Below are 18,344 nucleotides of genomic sequence, written 5' to 3'. Positions count from 1 at the left end.
AGCACAGAGTTCTGTAAGATCCTGAAGAGGCAGACATGTTGATATATTTCACTTTGCCAAATGTAATTAAGACTGCCTTTTCCAAAGATAACGGATGAAAACAAAACTGATTTTTGTTTGTTTAACGACCAGTTTACTAGAATTCTAATATGATAGCCACTTAAGCACGTGTGGCTGAGCACTTCGAATATGGCTAGTGTGAATCAAGATATGCTGTAAGTGTAAAATATACTGTACTTAAGTAGGTAAAGTGTTGGGGTGCCTGGCTGGCTCAGTCAGAACATGCGACTCTTGATCTGAGGGTTGTGAGTTCAAGCCCACATTGGGTGTAGAGATTACTTACAAATTAAATAAATAAATACATAGGTAAGATGTCTCAGTAGTAATTTTTTATATTAAAAGATATTTTGGGGGTGCCTGGTTGGCTCAGCCACTGGAGACTATTGATCTCGGGGTTGTAAGTTCGAATCCCATGTTGGGTGTAAAGATTACTTGAAAAGTTTTTTGTTGTTGTTGTTTTTTTTTTTTTTAAGATTTTATTTATTTGCGAGAGAGACAATGAGAGACAGAGAGCATGAGAGGGAGGAAGGTCAGAGGGAGAAGCAGACTCCCTGCCGAGCAGGGAGCCCGATGCGGGACTCGATCCCGGGACTCCAGGATCATGACCTGAGCCGAAGGCAGTCGCTTAACCAACTGAGCCACCCAGGCGCCCCGAAAAGTTTTTTAAAAATAAATCTTTAATAAATAAATAAAAGGATATTTTGGATATATTGGGCTAAATAAAATACATAGTGTTATTAAAATTAATTCCAAGAGTAAAGAGTTTTACTCTTTACCAAAATTTACTAAAATTAATTTCAAGAGTTTTACTCTTTACCTGCTTTATACTTTTTAAATGTAGCTATTAGAAAATTTAAAATTATACGTGTAGCTAGCATTGTATTTCTATTAGACACCGCTGAAAACTAGAAAATTAAGTGATTGACACATTCCATTCTCCTGCTTTATGTACTCTGCTACTGATTATGGCCCTTGACAACATGTAAATTAAATTGCAAATTAGGGGGTGCCTCGGTTGAGCATCTGACTTTTGATTTTGGCTCACCTCATGATCCCAGGGTCCTGAGATGGAGCCTGCATTGGGCTCTGCGCTCAGCAGGGAGTCTGCTTGAGGATTCTCTCCCTTTCCTCCTGCCCCTCCCCCTACTCACATACTCTTTCTCCTTCTCTTTCTCTCTCAACTAAATTAAATCTTTTTTAAAAATAAAAATAGGGGCGCCTGGGTGGCTCAGTCGTTAAGCGTCTGCCTTAGGCTCAGGTCACGATCCCAGGGTCCTGGGATCGAGCCCCACATCGGGCTCCCTGCTCAGCGGAAGGCCTGCTTCTCCCTCTCCCACTCCCCCTGCTTGTGTTCCCTCTCTCGCTGTGTCTCTCTCTGTCAAATAAATAAATAAAATCTAAAAAATAAAAAAATAAAAAATAAAAATAAAAATAAAAAAATAGCAAATTAGTACAAATCTAACGTCCTTTTATTCCGTCTAGAGTTTGACAGGAGGGGCCAATGGAGGTGTCCACTGTACAGATGTAACAAATGCAAGTAGGACAATGCTTTTCAACATTCACTCTCTGGAATGGGATAAAGAGCTCTGCGAGTGAGTTGTGTTTTGCCCTAAAAAGCACTTCCCAATACGTTAGCTATTCATCACCTAAATCTTACTATTTTCAGATGTTGGTGGAGCACCAAACTTTAATTGTTGATATTTCAACTATAGTATACAAGTCTATACTGTGTATTCAAAGAAGAGACTATTGTTGGATATGTAGCAAACAGGCCAAATTAATTGTCTTGATTAGGAAGATTAGGTCTCTTTAGAAAAGTACTTTGTTTTCTGTGTGCTTCTTATTTTTTATCGGCTTGTATAAAGTTAGAATGATAAATACCCAAACACACAACTATGTTCTGCTGGCTTATTTAACTCTGCACTCAAATACGTCCATTTTTTAATTGCTATTTACAATTTTGTCTTTAAATACATATAAATGTTTCTAGATATTTATTTAAAATAGTGTTATATACCCAATATTGTCTTACTGTTTTTCAGATTTTTTGAAATTCCGATGAAAATTCTTCCAAATGTCCGGAGTTCTTCTGAGATCTATGGCCTAATGGTAAAAAAAAAAAAAAAAAAAAATTCATTTTAAAAAAAAGCTTTACTATTCAGAATTCAAAAGTCAGTTGTGTTACATTTTCTAGTTTGAGAATTGACTTTTCTGTAAGTATTGGTAGTATATAAAATAAGAAATTAGTGCTGTTTAAATAGTTTTATAACTTAAATTTTAGAATCCTTCTTACCAGTTGGTTTTATATTTTATAAACTTTCATTGGCTGTTCTTTGAGTATTCTACTTTTAAGGTATTTATGCAATAATCTAACTACAGAAGGTGGCATGGGAATGTTTGAGCCTGTTTATTCTTTTAATTGAAATAACTTTAGTAGTTGTGGTATGTGCTTATAATTTATAGGAAGGACTCTTCACATGTTAGTGTTCTTTTTCCTGTTGAATCTCTTTTAATGGCTAAACCACGTTTTTATATTAGATTCTTTGTCAGCCTGAGCAAAACTTTAGCAAAGAAACTGAAAACAAAGGGTCTGTTTCTGATTTGTGATTGCTAATTAAACTGGTTTCCATAATGGACATTTTACTGTTGCTTTCACTGAAACGGAGAGAAAAAGTACTTTCAGCAAAAAGTGTGATTAGCATCACTGAGTATCTCTGATTACTCATCAGGGATGAAAACCTCCAGGAGGATTTGAACTGGTATTTGAGCACAAAAATCTAGAATTTATGATAAAATTTAAAAATACATCTAAGGTCAATTGCAAAAAAAAAAAATATATTGTTTAGACATTTCATGACAAATATTAGAAACTACTTACAGAGTTAGTAATAACAGAGTTGAATACTAAGTGCTCTGGATAAAGCTTGAGCAGAGTCCTTAAATATTTCATTTATAATAAAGCCTTCTAAAGCATCATGGAAATTTTTAAGGGAAGCACGGCTCACCTACAATGAAAGTGCTTGGATGACTTCATGGCTGTCTAAGACTGCCTTGGGTCAGAGAAAAAAACTTATCCTTGAGAAACAGTTTTAGAGAATGGTTGAAAAAGCATTTACTGGCCTAGTTTTTTTCTTGCGTTTAAAATATTATGCTTCTGTCCTCCTTTTTCCCCCTTGCTGACTATAGAAAATCTCTCATAGTCTGGTGAGTAGGTTGCCCACCAATTATGCTACCCATTCATTTGGAAAAGATACAGTGCATTTCCATTTAGTTTTAGACAAGCAGAAGTCCATTTACTAAGCAGATTTGTCTAGAATCTCCATGACCCTCCAAATTGCTATAAGCTCTAGACAAGCTCTAGGTTTTCTTTAAACTCAGTCATGTCTGTTTGTTTTTAAGTTTCCCATAAGACTGAAAATGGTATTTCAAAATAAAAGACTAAGCTAGTTTTCTGGAATGAGAAATTCTGATGTTCCCCATGACAAAGTACAGTTGTGATGTGCTTTGGGCTTTGGCGTAACAGGGAAATTAGGCGTAGTTTTTAAATGTCCTAAACACCTATCTTAAATGATACTTGACCAACCTTTCAGACTAGTTAGTTGGAAATGCACTGTCACTTTTTCTGCATGCTTCACCAGAGGACATTGCCAGGAATCCTCCAGAGACCCCTCCCTGTGAAGGAAAAGGAGCGCTTTATGTGCCTGAATGCACATTAGTAGATCCTGCTGGTAGTTTGATAATACCTTCAATAGTGTCAGCAAAGGCTTCTTCTCATACTTAAGTATATGAAGATAGCTTCTCGGTTACCTACGGATTCACTTTCAGTTCCTTATGAAGTGTACCCTTCACTTATTATCCAGGTTCAGGTTTCCTAAGAGTATATCCAGTAAATAAAAAAGGCAGGTCTTGAATTAAGCAGAAAGCATGAAAGAAATAAAATAATATCCACCATCTAGAAGATGTTTTCTGTTTTGTACAGGGTTTCCACATATATGCTATTACTTCCTTATCATCGTAGCCATGTGAGGCAGCTTCTATTCTTTCCCTTACTCTTCTAGATAGGGAACCTGAAGCTCCTAGAGGATCACAAATGGGAGACCAAGGGGGCACTCAGTGGAAAGCTTTTGTTTGGCCCTGTTCCTAGCACATCACACTACTTCACGGATCACGTTCCTTCCCCCTAATTCCTTAATACCAGTACAAATTGCTCTGTATTAGAGTATTTTTTTAATGAAGTTTGGTAAAATACACAGCCACTTAAATCTCGTTTTTCTCCCTAGAATGGTAGCCATATTCGTGACCTAAATTAACTCTTGCTTATCTAAACTTGAAGAATGATGTCAGCTATGAACAAGTAATACCCAGTACCCAAACGCTCTTGGGTTTCTTACTTCTCTTAAAAGCAGTTTGGGTAAGGAAGGATAGATTGTAAAATACCGCCTTCCAAAATGAGGCTGTTCCATGCTGGTTTGATAGCTATTCATATGTTTGTTTTAAAGGATGTGTTAGTTTTCCTTATTAATGGCAACGATAACAAAGAGCTATCAGACCTAGGCATTCATGTTACCTGGACTCCGTTTTATACATCAGGAAATTGAGGCATAGAGAAGTTTCAGCAGCCTGCTCAGTGGCTTAACACGAACTAACCAAGAGTAGACCCCTTGTCTCCCGATTCCCAGTCCAGTGTTTGATGTCCATTCTCCAATACCATGTGTCTTCTTGTCATTCTAGAAATATGTCTAGTATCTGTCTCTGAATCACATATGTAGTTGAAACACTTGCTTTGTCTTGTCTGCCCACATGCTCTGGCATGTTGCTATTCGTGTTCATTCCTGTTGCAGTTGTGTTAGTAGAAACAATAGTTGGTGATTACTCATAATCCTTTTTTAAAATTTTATTAGAAAGCTGGGGCCTTGGAAGGTGTGCCAATATCTGGGGTAAGTTTCATCTCCTTGCTACCTCCCCAGCCCTACCCGGTTCCATGTGAGGGGTTTCTTCCTCTATCTTAATCAGCCTGCCCCTTTCAAAACTATGGAAGAAAGGTAAAAGCAGCAAAATTGGCTGATTCTTGTTCTTAGGTGACACAGTGTGGGCCATTGAGAACCTTTTGACCAAATTCTAACTCTTCCTTCCCATACCTACTATCTTGTAGGGGATATTAAGAAATGGGGAAGTGGCCAAATGGAAGCAATGCAAAAATCAAGATAGTTCATTCCTTGATAAATGAAAGAAAGGGAAAATAAATCCTATGGCTGTTCTAAAAGGGAAATTAATAACATTGTCTTAGTGTTCTTTATTGTCACTTGTGCTTTCAGTGTTTGGGGGACCAGTCTGCTGCATTGGTGGGACAAATGTGCTTCCAGGATGGACAAGCCAAAAATACGTAAGTTTAAGAAACAGACCCCAAAACCAATGGTGTTTTGTTTGTTTCTCCCTTTGGTGCTTTGAATGAGGAAAATCTGTTGAAGTTCATCCAGGCTGAAAATCAATAGCTTAAGAGTTCCAATAAGTTTTTTGCCATTTAGTTTTCTTTCTCTCCTTCAAATAAATGTAAACACAATGCTAAGGCTTGTAAAGACCTTAATTTATAAAATTCAATACCTTTTCCATCCAGAAACTAAATTTTGGTTTGAAGTGTTAATGGTTTTGGTTGGGGGTGGGGGTGGGGAGTGGAGGAGGGCAGAGCAGATGGGAGGAAGAGCCATGATTTAAATTATGTTTCAGGGGCACCTGGCTGGCTCAGTCCATAGAGCATGCGACTCATGATCTCAGGGTCATGAGTTCGAGCCCCAGGTTGGGTGTAGAGAATACTTTAAAAAATGTTTGGGGGTGCCTGGGTGGCGCAGTCGGTTAAGCATCGGCCTTCAGCTCAAGTCATGATCCCAGAGTCCTGGGATCGAGCCCCACATCAACTCCCTGCTCAGCGTGGGGGGTGGTCTGTTTCTCCCTCTGCCTCTGGCCCTCAAAAACCCCACTGCCCCCCCCCCACCCAGCTCGTGCTCTCTTTCGCTCACTGTCTCTCTCAAATAAATAAATAAAATCTTTAAAAAATATTTTTTAATTAAAAATTTTTAAAAATGAGCTGTATTTCTCAACATACTGTTCCTGCCCTAGACTTTCTCACTGTAACTGTAAAGTTATATTTTTGTGGGATTTCCAGTGCTGTTTTCCTGGCATTGTGCTTTCTCCTCATTATCTGGCATTTCTCCTTGGACAAGAAGTAGAAGGAATGATGGAAGTAGAGGTTTGGTGCATTTGTTTCCTAATCTTGTCTCCTTACTACTCAGACCTGGGGCATCTGTAACAAGCCCCATATCTAAGAGTGATGAGATTTCTTGCATTTTCAGATAAGAAAACAGATGTCAGAGTGGTGAAGCTAGTTAAGTGAAAGGAGCAGTCTTTGCCCCCAGATCCATCTGATTCCACTTAGCCGGGGCTCTGAACCTCTCTGCGTTACTATACCCTGTGTAGGAAGGAGTCCCATCCACTGAGTGGGAGACTATCTACATTTATTGTTTTCTAGAGGATTTCCTAATTCTCTCATCAGTGTTAACCTCAGTGATTAAATTCTTCTTTTGTGGATAATAGAATGTCTCCCATTTTTAATGACATGTTCTTGTGGCCCAGCATGGTCGACGGTCCTCATGCAAGAGTGTGACATCATCTGTGTGAGAGCAGGGGAGATACGTAATCTTTGGAGGTCATGGTATCCTGAGGTTATGACCAAGCGAGCTTGAGTGAGCATGGGTCTGGAAACAGACTCTTTGAATTCTGGCTTCCAGACAGCTGCACCAGGAGTCAAGAGAAATAATGGAAAACTAGGCTATTTCCCCTCCACCTTTCCTCCTCTGCCAGGCACGGTAGTGCTAGTAAATCAGAGGCTCTCTCTCTCTCTCTCTATTCGTCAAGTACCTAACACAGTGTGGAGCACATGGGATGTTTCCAATAAAATTGTCGGCTTTTCCTTCTCTTTCGACTCCCTTACCGCTTAAGCATTATCAGCCAAGTCCTGGAATGGTGAATTTAAGCCAAGCCGCTGCAGGTTGGAGGAGGGAAATAGAAAATCATAAGTTCTTTGGGCTTGTATTTCTCTTCCTGAGGGGAGAGAAGACAAATACACACTTAATCATCTGAGAAGTCAGAACTTATGTGCCATAAGAAACTTTGAAATACTGCTCTTGGGTTTCAAAGGATGGGGAGAAAAATCGCAAAAGATTATGTTAATAACGAGGTGTTTTGAAGAAGGAGCTATATTGGTGAGTGCACGGAACACTGAAAAACTCGCAAAGAGCGAAATGAAGACTTTGTTTAGAGAATGTAGAGACCATTCAGGTAGGGCAGTAGTAGGAAATAAGGCTAGGATCATATCGTGAAGCCCTAAATTTCAGACTGAGGAGTTTTTTTCTTGATTCGGCAGTGGGACACTTCTGCGGGTTTATGAGCTGGTGTTCAGAGTGACTAGAACTGTTCATTAATAATACCGAAGTCCTTGGCCAGAGTGAGGAGAGACTAGAGGCAAAAACGCCATGCAGGCATCCTGGTCACAAGGACAAGGACTAAAAAGGATGGGGACAGAGAGGGAGGCTGTAGGGGGGTGTTCATGGCACTGTGGAGGGACAAGAGACAGAAAGTAGGTATGGAGTCTAGTCACCTCAGCCCAGTGTGTAGGCTTAGCCCACTATCAGGAACAGGTCTGAATAGTATACTTTCTGTTTGGGACATGTTTGTGGTTCTGATAAGCTGTGTATTGCACACATTTGTAAATATGGAATGAGTTCAGTATGAAAGTAGAGATTTTGCATTTCCTTATTTAGAGGTGATTTTTGAAGCAATAGGAATAGACACAATTACCAAGAAAAAGTTAGGAGAAGTAAGAGACACAGGGATGGGAAATTCATAAAAATGGACTGCAATTATTCATTCATGTGGAAATCCGGGGTAGAGACACTTAACAGAGGGGGCCTTGGTCAGAGGTGCAAACTGCTACAAAAAGGTTATGGAGGCTGAGAATGAGAAGAGACCATTGTACACAGAAAGTAGGCCTTCAGTGGTAACTTCTCAGAATGAAGCTTTAGGAGAATGCTCAAGATGAAAGCCGGGTTGCAAATGGCCAAAAGAGATGTGAGCAGATAGAAAACAGAGACAGCGAGACAGAATGTACTTTGCAAAAATGGCCATCCAGAAATGGTGAGCCAAGTAGGCAGTTTGTTAAGTTGACAGGATCATGCCAAGTGTGGGGGATTTTGTTTGTGCTTTTAAGTTACAACAAGAGCAGAGAATGTTTCTTTGGAGTCCGAGCAGAGACCAGATGGGAGTTGTACAATGAATGAGAGAGAAGTGATGGGCCGGATGAAGTCCTAAGAGGTTGGAGAGGGTGGGACTGAGAATTGGTCAGTCTCTTCAAAGCTCAGCAGGGAGCACATGAGGGCCAGCTCAGAATTCAGCAGAAAGCCCGGTTCTGTTTTGGTGCTGAGGAACAGATTATGTGATTCTCATTTTTCTTTCAGCTTTTCTATATTTTCTGATTTTTCTTGAATGAACATGGATTATTTGAGCATTTAATTTTGCTTTTAAGGATGAGAACCTAAGATAGATGCCCTCTCTCCCCAGAGGCATGAGGTATTCTAAAGGAGGCCTTGACCTTCACGGCTTCGGCCGGGGTCACTCACACTCCTCCATGAGGGATAGTGGGCAGCCTTCACCCTCACCGAGGTTAGAAAAGTCAGGCAACCTTCCGCGATGTTCAAACACAGTGCAGTCTTGAGAAAGGATAGGTCGACCATATAAACGCTGAAAGCCCCATATATGTTTGATGTATGGGAAGAAAAAATAATAAAATTTCAGAGGAAAATAACTGCCTGTATACTGCTTTGAAAGTTGTGGCCTGTAGGTAGCAAGAGTCTCTTCGTACATTGATAATGCTCATTAATTACTTGTGAAGTACACTCACTTAAGAATTCACTTTTATTAAATGCCTCGAGCCTCTGTGTCAGTTTGCTACTTTAAGATTCGTACACTACTCTTCGGTATGCAGGGTGTTTATATGGGGGCTAAATTGGTACAGATTTCTCCTTTAAAAAGCAGTGAAATGGGTAATAATTAACTTTTTAAAGCATGAAACAGGTAATGCATTTTTAAGAATATTTATTAAAGGAGATTAACAAATATATAGCTTTTTCAGCATTGTGAAAGTAAAAGGGTTTAGTGATTTCTGTGTTTTCATTCATAAATGTATTATTACCTGTACCTAGTGTTAGTTGACTGTTATCTTTAAAAACGTAGATATTCGTTAATCACGTGCTCCCTGAATGTGTTGGCTGTTTGTCTACAGGCAGAGAATATATATTTGAGTGAAGAGAGATAGGATGTCTTGGGTTAATTCTTATTCACAACAGCAGTGCCTGGAAAAATGTTTGCTAGAAGAAAAAATTGCCCTTGGTTTCTATTTGCTTCACACCCACATGATGGGGCCTGCTGCCTTCGTGCTTACTGGTAGTGGCTTCTGCTGGGATCCTTCTGCCTGCCCCTGAACTGAGTGCTCCCTGTTCTCCCACCTGCCAGAATATCAAAGAGCACAGCAGCAAGGCCCGTGGGGAGGGAATCCCAAGCTTGGGCAGAACGGTTTGTAGAGAGCCAAGGGGGACAGTCACAGCTCACAGCGGAAAACTTTCCCTGTGACCCTTACTGGTATCACTTTGGAGTACTTCTCTGCCTGGCACACGTCAAAACTCCTCACTCATGTCCAGACTTGTTGCAAAGTCCAAAGCTTATACTTTTAAGGCTGCTGTAAAATAAATCCAGGTCTTCCGTGGAGGCCATGTTCCATTCTCGCTCTGACTCTCCCACCTGGTAGAATAGCCTAGCCTGCAGAGAGAACAGGAAAGCGAGGCCTTCAGTAGCTTTCCCCTCGCCGAGGTCCATCTCCAGTTTCCGGCATTCTGGACCAAGCCTCCCCTCCATGCCAGAAGATAGCAGTGTTTCTCAGTTCATGATTGGACTAATGATAGAGCTAAGCAGCCTGCCCCGTCAGTGAAGTGCTTCATTCCACGTGGGTTAGTAGCAATGTGACTGGACGTAGAATTTGTTGTCATTTGGTGATACTTTATAAACACAGTCCTGGGCTGTGACTAGGCACTAAATACCATGCTTGCATTTTTCCTTTAGGATTGCACTAAGTACGTTTTCTTCTAGACTTAGTCTTTTTTTTTTTTTTTTTAAAGATTTTATTTATTGAGAGAGAGAATGAGATAGAGAGAGCATGAGGCGGGGAGGGTCAGAGGGAGAAGCAGACTCCCCGCCGAGCAGGGAGCCCGATGTGGGACTCAATCCCGGGACTCCAGGATCGTGACCTGAGCCGAAGGCAGTCGCTTAACCAACTAAGCCACCCAGGTGTCCCTAGACTTAGTCTTTAAAACGTTATTCCAAAAGGAGTGTGTGATGCTTGTTAACTTTTGGAACTTTTCTAAAACTTTAAGATAATGACTTATTGTACGTCAGTTTAAATGACTTGTATTATTGATGTTTCGTGATTTATTTTTAATAAAATTGTCACACTGTTCATTCTTCCCCCAACTATAGGTATGGAACAGGCTGTTTCTTACTATGTAATACAGGCCGCAAGGTTGGTTTTTCCTAATTAAAAGATTAAAAGTCATCTTTAACTTCATATAAATAATGCTTGAGCATAATTTGCTATTAAGTTACTTATGATTCTATAGATTTTATTTAATCTTTATTAGGGTTTAATTTAGAGCTCACCAAAAATGATGAAAATCACTAAATTTAAGTGGTTCTAGTAAGAACTATTTTAGGTTCTTTGAATTTTTTCATGTGTGATTTTGATTGCTGGTGGGATATCTATGCTAGGACCATGTCAGAGTCTTAATGCAAATCTAATTTGGAACAAGGGATAAACATTTTGTACTGTTTAAATGTATTGTCCTTAATACTGGTAATTTTGACTTAAGATTTATTTTTTAATTGTTACATATTTATTGATTATTTTTGTACCTAGGTCATCTTAGCTTTAAAAAATATTCTTCCGCTATCTTTTCATTTTCCTGGCTACTGAAATATTTTTGTCTTTCCTACAGTGTGTATTTTCTGAGCATGGCCTTCTGACCACAGTGGCTTACAAGCTTGGCAGAGACAAACCAGTGTATTATGCATTGGAAGTAAGTACTTTTCAATCAATATGGGTAGTATGGCAAACAATCAAAGCCAGTGAAAATCGTGGTGCTTTCTAACACCTTTTCTGGTAAATCTTAATACACAGGACTGAAAAAACTCAGTTTTTTTCTTGGCATTTGGTTGAGTGGAAGGAACCCGGGACTGAGCTGGGGTCAGGACTCCCAGGAGATCTTGAGTGTATGGGCTCCTTGGTTCTTTACCAGTCCCTTGTGGCACCTTGTAGTCGCTTGGCAGTGTAAGGTTTTCTATCTCTGAAGTTTAATGAAGGTGTTGACTTGCTCTCCCAAGTATTTCTGTCAGCTGGAAAATTCTGTGTTTTTATAACTACAGTACCCCAGTGTTCCAAAGAGAACCACTGGGCACAAAAGCAGAGGAACTCTCTTCACGTGTCTCCCCATAAAAATAAATTTTGTGTCCAATTTTGGTGTGGGGAGGAAAGTGAGGAGATTTATGCCTTTTTTCAGCAGAAGTATTTGTTTCAAACACATTTGTAAATTCTAGTAGGAATATATCAGTCTAAGTCTGTAGGGCATGGTGAATTTATATTAGAAACATTACTAACTTTTATTGGTAAGGTCAAAGAAGCAGTATTCTTTTTATCAAATCAGATACATCCTTTTTTTTTAAAGATTTTATTTTTAAGTAATCTCTACACCCAATGTGGGGCTCAAACTCAACCCCAAGTCACATGCTTTACTGACTGAGCCAGCCAGGCCCCCCACATTCTTTTTGTTGTTGTTGTTGAGTATAGTTGACACACAATGTTACATTAGATTCAGGTATACAGCTTAGTGATTTAGCAAGCTTACACATTGGACTCTGCTCACCACAAATGCAGCTCCCGTGTGTCCCATACAGAGCTATTATAGTATCGTTGACTGTATTCCTTATGCTGTGCCTCTTATTCCTGTGACTTATTGATTCCATAACTAGAAGCCTGTGTCTCCTTCTCCCCTTCATGCATTTTGCCCATTCCCTACCCCTCCCCTTAGATACATTTCTTAAAGGCATCTCTTTACAATTCATTTTAAATGGTTCCCTTTGATCTGAAGGCTTACTGAGGCTTGTTTCCTAAAGTATCGAGAATAATTTGGTCATAAGTATTAGACTTCTGTTTATAGTTCAGACATTTTATTAGTTGCTCTGCCTAGAGTATGAAGAATTTATTTCCATTTTTTTCTTGACCCCTCCTGACATAAGCACTGTGTTCTCTCTCCCCCAACCCCTTCTCTATGGATAATAGAAGCATTTGGGAAACACTTGGTCTGTGTAATAATGGTATCATATCATTTCTCAAAAGGTGAATTCCTATAAGCCCTGTCCTGCTCTCTTTCCCCCTGTGGAAAGTGCTTAGTACAGAGCTGGGCACGTCGAATATGTACCGTCTGTTAAAAGTTACCTATAGCAATTGAGGAAGCAGCTCTCTTTTTTCCTTATACTGGAGACAGTCAGTCGTTTAGAATTAGAGATGCCTTAGACCTGGAAAGGGCTTCTGGGATTGGGCTTACCAGGTCTTAACTTCCCTCCCAGTACAAAGAGCCTTCTCTTTCCTTCACCGATAGCCCTACAACTTCTGTTTGAAGATAGCACCAAAAACTGCTTCTTAACACCTCTACCACTAGACCTGGATCAGCTGTCAAGAGCATTCAAATACTAGGAGGCGGCTATCACTTTTTTTTTTTTTAAGATTTTATTTATTTATTTCACAGAGAGAGATTCAGCGAGAGAGGGAACACAAGCACGGGAGTGGGAGAGGGAGAAGCAGGCTTCCCGCGGAGCACGGAGCCCGATGCGGGGCGCGATCCCAGGACCCTGGGATCATGACCTGAGCCAAAGGCAGACGCTTAACGACTGAGCCACCCAGGCGCCCCGCGGCTGTCACTTTTTCTGGGTCTTTCTACTCCAGGAAAAACTTCCCCAGGGTGCCTGGGTGGCTCAGATGGTTAAGCGTCTGCCTTCGGGGCGCCTGGATGGCTCAGTTGGTTAAGCGACTGCCTTCGGCTCAGGTCATGATCCCAGGGTCCTGGGATCGAGTCCCGCATCGGGCTCCCTGCTCTGCGGGGAGCCTGCGTCTCCCTCTCCCATCCCCCTTGCTCTCTTTCTCTCTCTCTCTCTGTCTCTCATGAATAAATAAATAAATAAAATCTTTAAAAAAAAAAAACTTCCCCAGTGCCCTGATGTCATATGGTTTCTGGATGCTTTCTAGTTCTGGACTCCCTTCGTTAGATGCATTCCAATTTGTCAGACTCTTCCAGAATGGAATAGAATATTCTACATGTAATCTGACTTGTACTTACTAGTGTGATTTATTCCTCTCTGACCACAAACACTGCTTCTGCTACTCTAGCCTGAGAGTTCATTAATTAGTCTAATAACCCCATCATATCATTGGCTCTAGAAGCAGATGTTAAAATATCTGGCTGTTTTTCAAATGACTCATTGTCATGCCATGTCCTCTCCATTCCGTATTTGTGCAGATCTTTTTTTTTTTTCCTCTTAAGTAATCTCTACACTCAAGCTGGGGCTTAAACTCATGACCCCGAGATCAAGGATCAAGAGTCACATGCTTTACCAACTGAGCCAGCCAGGTGCCCCTGCAGATCTTTTGTTAATCTATATTCAGGTCTTTGCTTCTTCCTGTCAAATTTCATGATAGTGATTTCAACCTACAGTGACACAGTCTAGATTCTTTTTCACGCTTTACTCTGTTACTTTTCCAGTTTTGCCTCATCTGGAAACTTAACAAGCATATGCTTTAAGATTTTGTTTCAGTTCATGTAATTTTTTAAAAGATTCATAGAATTTTAAAGCTGAGAGGGACAGTAGATAAGACTGACAAACAGTTTTCGCTATGTCCTCGCAAGGCATTTGAGAGTAGGAAGTGAAATTGGAGTCACTTGGCCATGGTAACTTTTGACAGCTAGTTAGTAGCAGATCCAGGATGCAAATTCAGGTTATTGGACATCAAAATCTAGACACCTGGCCACCCCTCTGCCATCTCCAGTCTCCCGAGTCCATTTCTTTTCAGTGCATCTCAGATTTGTCCCTTGCTTCGTCTGCTAACCTAGCAGCCTGCCTGAGTCACAACATACACACTTATACACACACACACACACACACACATGTTCACAGTAGGAGATGAGATTCTTTCTTTTTTTTCCTGTATCTTCTCACTTTGTTTCAATTAATAGACATGTAAAAAACTTGAACCAAACCAAAAAAGAGGGCAAAGCATAAAGCTACATTGGTAAAACTTTTTCTCAGTCAATTCCTGGTAATCCCACATGGTCACACCACTTCCATTTTTTGTAAGTGCTTACAAAGTGTATATTTAATAATCATTTCTTTAATTTGACAAATTGTTAGGATTGGCAATCTGAGGTATTAAAAATTTACTCTCCATTTTTTAAAAACTGAAACTAGCAGCACATCTTAAGTCTTTTAATTTTGCATTCTCCCTCTGCTGATTTGGAAGCAAAATCATGCATTTCCTGTTGTTGTTGTTGTTGTTGTTGTTGTTGTTTTGGGTTTCTTTTCTTTTCTGGGTACCTTTAAATTTTGAAGATACTATTTTAACCATAGGGCGCCTGGGTGGCTCAGTTGGTAGAGTATCCGACTCGATCCCAGGGTCATGAGTTCAAGCCCCACATTGGGTGTGGAGCCTACTTTAAAAAAATATATTATTTAACTATATATTTTCTTAGCACTGTTGATAGTTGTTTAGTAATTTGAATGTCCCACCCATGATGATAACCTCAAATACTTTTCCTCTATGACCTCCACCAGCAATCCTGTCATTGAGTTTAAAGTTTTCGTTTCCCCTTTTTCTTTTTCTTTTTTTTTTTAAAGTGGGCTCCTTGCCCAGCAGGGAGCCCGCAGGGTTCAAACTCCACCCTGAGATCAAGATCTGAGCTGAGATCAGGAGTCTCAGCATAAGACGCACAAGACACTTAACTGCCTGAGCCACCCAGGTGCCCCTCCCCTTTTTCTTAAGCAGGTGGTAATTAGTTCTGTTTTCTTATCAGTAGATAGTAAATCATACTTAATGGCTTATTTTATCATTTTTTGTGTCCAGTATCATTTCTTTGGGGTCAAACCTTTTATGGCTCTCCCCCCATTTTTTTCTTGCAGAGGGGCATCCTTTTGTGGTTCTCTTATAAGAGCCTCGGGTAGTAAGCCTATTCCTTTTAGATTTGTCTTTATTTTGCCCTCTCTCTGGGGTGGGTATAAAATCTTAGGTGAAACCATTGTTTCTCCTACATCCCTTCTGGTCATTTTTTTAAAGGTTTTATTTATTTAATTGAGAGAGAGAGAATGAGAGAGAGAGAGAGCATGAGAGGGGGGAGGGTCAGAGGGAGAAGCAGACTCCCTGCTGAGCAGGGAGCCTGATGGGGGACTCCATCCTGGGACTCCAGGATCATGACCTGAGCCAAAGGCAGTCGCTCAACCAGCTGAGCCACCCAGGCACCCCCTTCTGGCCAGTGTTTATGCTAATGAGACCTCTGATCTAAATGTGGTTTCTCTTATAATCTGGCTTATTTTCTGGGGATGGGGGGGTTTTAACATGTTCTTATCAGTGATGTTCTGCACTTTTACTATGATGTGCCAGGGTTTAGATTTGATTTTACTTACCCTGTTAGATAAATTGGATATAAGTCTGTCTTCAATTCTAGAAAATCCTCAGCAGTTATTTCTTTAAGCATTGCTACTCTACCATTACCCCTGGCCTCTTCTACAATTGCTATTGTATGAATATTGGCACCTTTAAACCCATCCTCCCTGACTCTGAACTGTTCTTTTATATATTTTCATCCCCTTGCTTCTCTGTCCTGCATCCCTCACTAGTTCCTCCCTACCTACCTTACATTCCAAATTCTCTCTTTAAAACAAACAAAACAGCGACACCTGGGTGGCTCAGTTGGTTAAGTGCCTGCCTTTGGCTCAGGTCATGATCCAAGGGTCCTGGGATCGAGTCCTGCATTGGGGTCCTTGTTCTGCAGGGAGCCTGCTTCTCCCTCTGTCTGCCACTCACCCGCTTGTGCTGTCTCTGTCTCTCTGACAAATAAATAAATAAAATCTTTTATTTTTTTTAAGACTTTATTTATTTATTTGACAGACACAGCGAGAGAGGGAACACAAGCAGGGGGAGTGGGAGAGGGAGAAGCAGGCTTCCCGTGGAGCAGGGAGCCCGATGCAGGGCTCGATCCCAGGACCCCGGAATCATGACCTGAGCCGAAGGCAGACGCTTAACAACTGAGCCACCCAGGCGCCCCAATAAATAAAATCTTTTAAAAAAATAAAACAAAGCAAATCAAAACTTTTTTTTTTTTAAAGATTTTATTTATTTATTTGAGACAGAGAGAATGAGAGAGAGAGAGAGCACATGAGAGGGGGGAGGGTCAGAGGGAGAAGCAGGCTCCCTGCTGAGCAGGGAGCCCGATGCAGGACTCGATCCAGGGACTCCAGGATCATGACCTGAGCCGAAGGCAGTCGCTCAACCAACTGAGCCACCCAGGCGCCCCAAAACTTTTTTATTGTGAAATATAAAACACCTACAGAAAGATGCATAAAACATCAATGTACAGCTTGACAAATGATTATAAAGGGAAGACCCATGTATCCTCTACCCAGGGCAGGAAACAGAACAGGGCCAGCAGCCAGGAACCTGTGCGCCCCTCGCACTCACAGTTTCTCCCTCTCCCCTAAGGTCACCAGTGCCCTGGCTTTTATCATTTCCTTACTTTACTTTATAGTTCCAGCACTTAATATGCACAACCCTCAGGGTGACTGGGTGGCTCAGGCGGTTAGACACCTGCCTTCGGCCCAGGTCATGATTTCAGGGTCCTGGGATCGAGCCCTTCCTCAAGCCCCACGTTGCCGGGTGGGCGGTTCCCTGCTCAGCAGGGAGTCTGCTTCTCCCTCTCCCTTCCCCCTCCCCCGACTTGCCTGTGCATGCTCTCTCTCAAATAAATAAATAAAATGTTTATTAAAAAATAAGTGCAACCCTCAACACCAGAGTTGAGTTTTCATGTTTTTAATACTTTGTATATTAAAAATGACAAGGGGCACCTGGGTGGCTCAGTCGTTAAGCATCTGCCTTCAGCTCAGGTCATGATCCCAGGGTTCTGGGATCGAGCCCCGCATCGGGCTCCCTGCTCAGTGGGAAGCCTGCTTCTCCTTCTCCCGCTCCCCCTGCTTGTGTTCCCTCTCTCGCTGTCTCTCTCTCTCTGTCAAATAAAGAAATAAAATCTTTTAAAAAAATAAAAATAAAAATAGACAAGAGAAAGTGAGAGAGACTGAGTCATACAGTACGTAATCTTTAATGTGGCTTCTCTCTCTCACCATCACATCTGTGAGATTCTCCGTGTTGTTACGTAGAGCTTTGACGTCATTCGTTTTCATCACCATATGAAAATGCCACCGTTTAGTATTTATGCAACTGTTGGTGACCTTTTAGTTGTCCTCTCTTTTCGTCTCTGATGAAAAATGCTGCTCTGAACATTTTTGTGTGGCTCTCCTGTACACATGCTGCTGTAGGAGTAGGACTTGTACGCAGCTGATTATGTGTATCTTCCCTTTGGAGTGGATGACGCAAACCACCTTTCACAGTGGAGGCAGCAAGTTACAGTCACCTGCGGTGTATGTCTTCTCATCTTGTCTCTTCTAGAGTTGGCCCTGCCTATTACACTCTTAAATTTCACTCTGTGACTTCATTTCCACCAGTTTTAACTGGCTATTTGTTCGTATCCCCCCAGATCTTGTTTGATTTCGCTTTTCTTTTGATTCATAATTTCATGGCTTTTTTTTTTTTTAATGGAAATCATGCCTTAATTTCTCTCTTTGAATTCTTCCAGCACTGACTTATTTTAAACTCCTTGCCAGATTGGAGTGAATTCTCTTCCATCTGTTAAGTTTTGTCGGCTGATTTCGTGATGATGGAGTTCTTCATGTGTTTTGGAATTTTCACTTCCAGTCCCATCTTCTATTAAAGCCACAGCCTTTGTCAGCAAATAGTTCTCCGCACAAAGCAGGAGAGCGCCACCTAGCCCCCGCCTGCAAGCACTGAAGCTGATTCTATCCCTTGTGTCGCGCAA

General features: G+C 41.0%; 1 protein-coding gene across 5 annotated transcripts in view; it reads left to right on the top strand.

The window, feature by feature from the left end:
* GK (glycerol kinase) overlaps positions 1 to 18,344 on the top strand; it is a 76,767-nt gene that overhangs the window by 39,475 nt on the left and 18,948 nt on the right. For 3 of the 5 annotated variants that reach the window (XM_021677933.1, XM_021677936.2, XM_044911963.1), the window contains 6 exons: positions 1,543 to 1,652; positions 2,103 to 2,169; positions 4,962 to 4,997; positions 5,376 to 5,443; positions 10,639 to 10,681; positions 11,154 to 11,234. In XM_021677933.1, the coding sequence (XP_021533608.1) occupies positions 1,543 to 1,652; positions 2,103 to 2,169; positions 4,962 to 4,997; positions 5,376 to 5,443; positions 10,639 to 10,681; positions 11,154 to 11,234 (405 nt within the window). Of the gene's footprint in view, positions 1 to 1,542; positions 1,653 to 2,102; positions 2,170 to 3,246; positions 3,265 to 4,961; positions 4,998 to 5,375; positions 5,444 to 10,638; positions 10,682 to 11,153; positions 11,235 to 18,344 lie in introns of all 5 variants that reach the window. The other 2 variants (XM_044911962.1, XM_021677926.2) reach the window with 2 other exon arrangements.

Source organism: Neomonachus schauinslandi, chromosome X (assembly GCF_002201575.2).
Source record: "Neomonachus schauinslandi chromosome X, ASM220157v2, whole genome shotgun sequence".
NCBI lineage: Eukaryota > Metazoa > Chordata > Mammalia > Carnivora > Phocidae > Neomonachus > Neomonachus schauinslandi.
The sequence above is the reverse complement of the archived record's forward strand: the minus strand, read 5'-3'. Positions and strand labels throughout refer to the sequence as shown.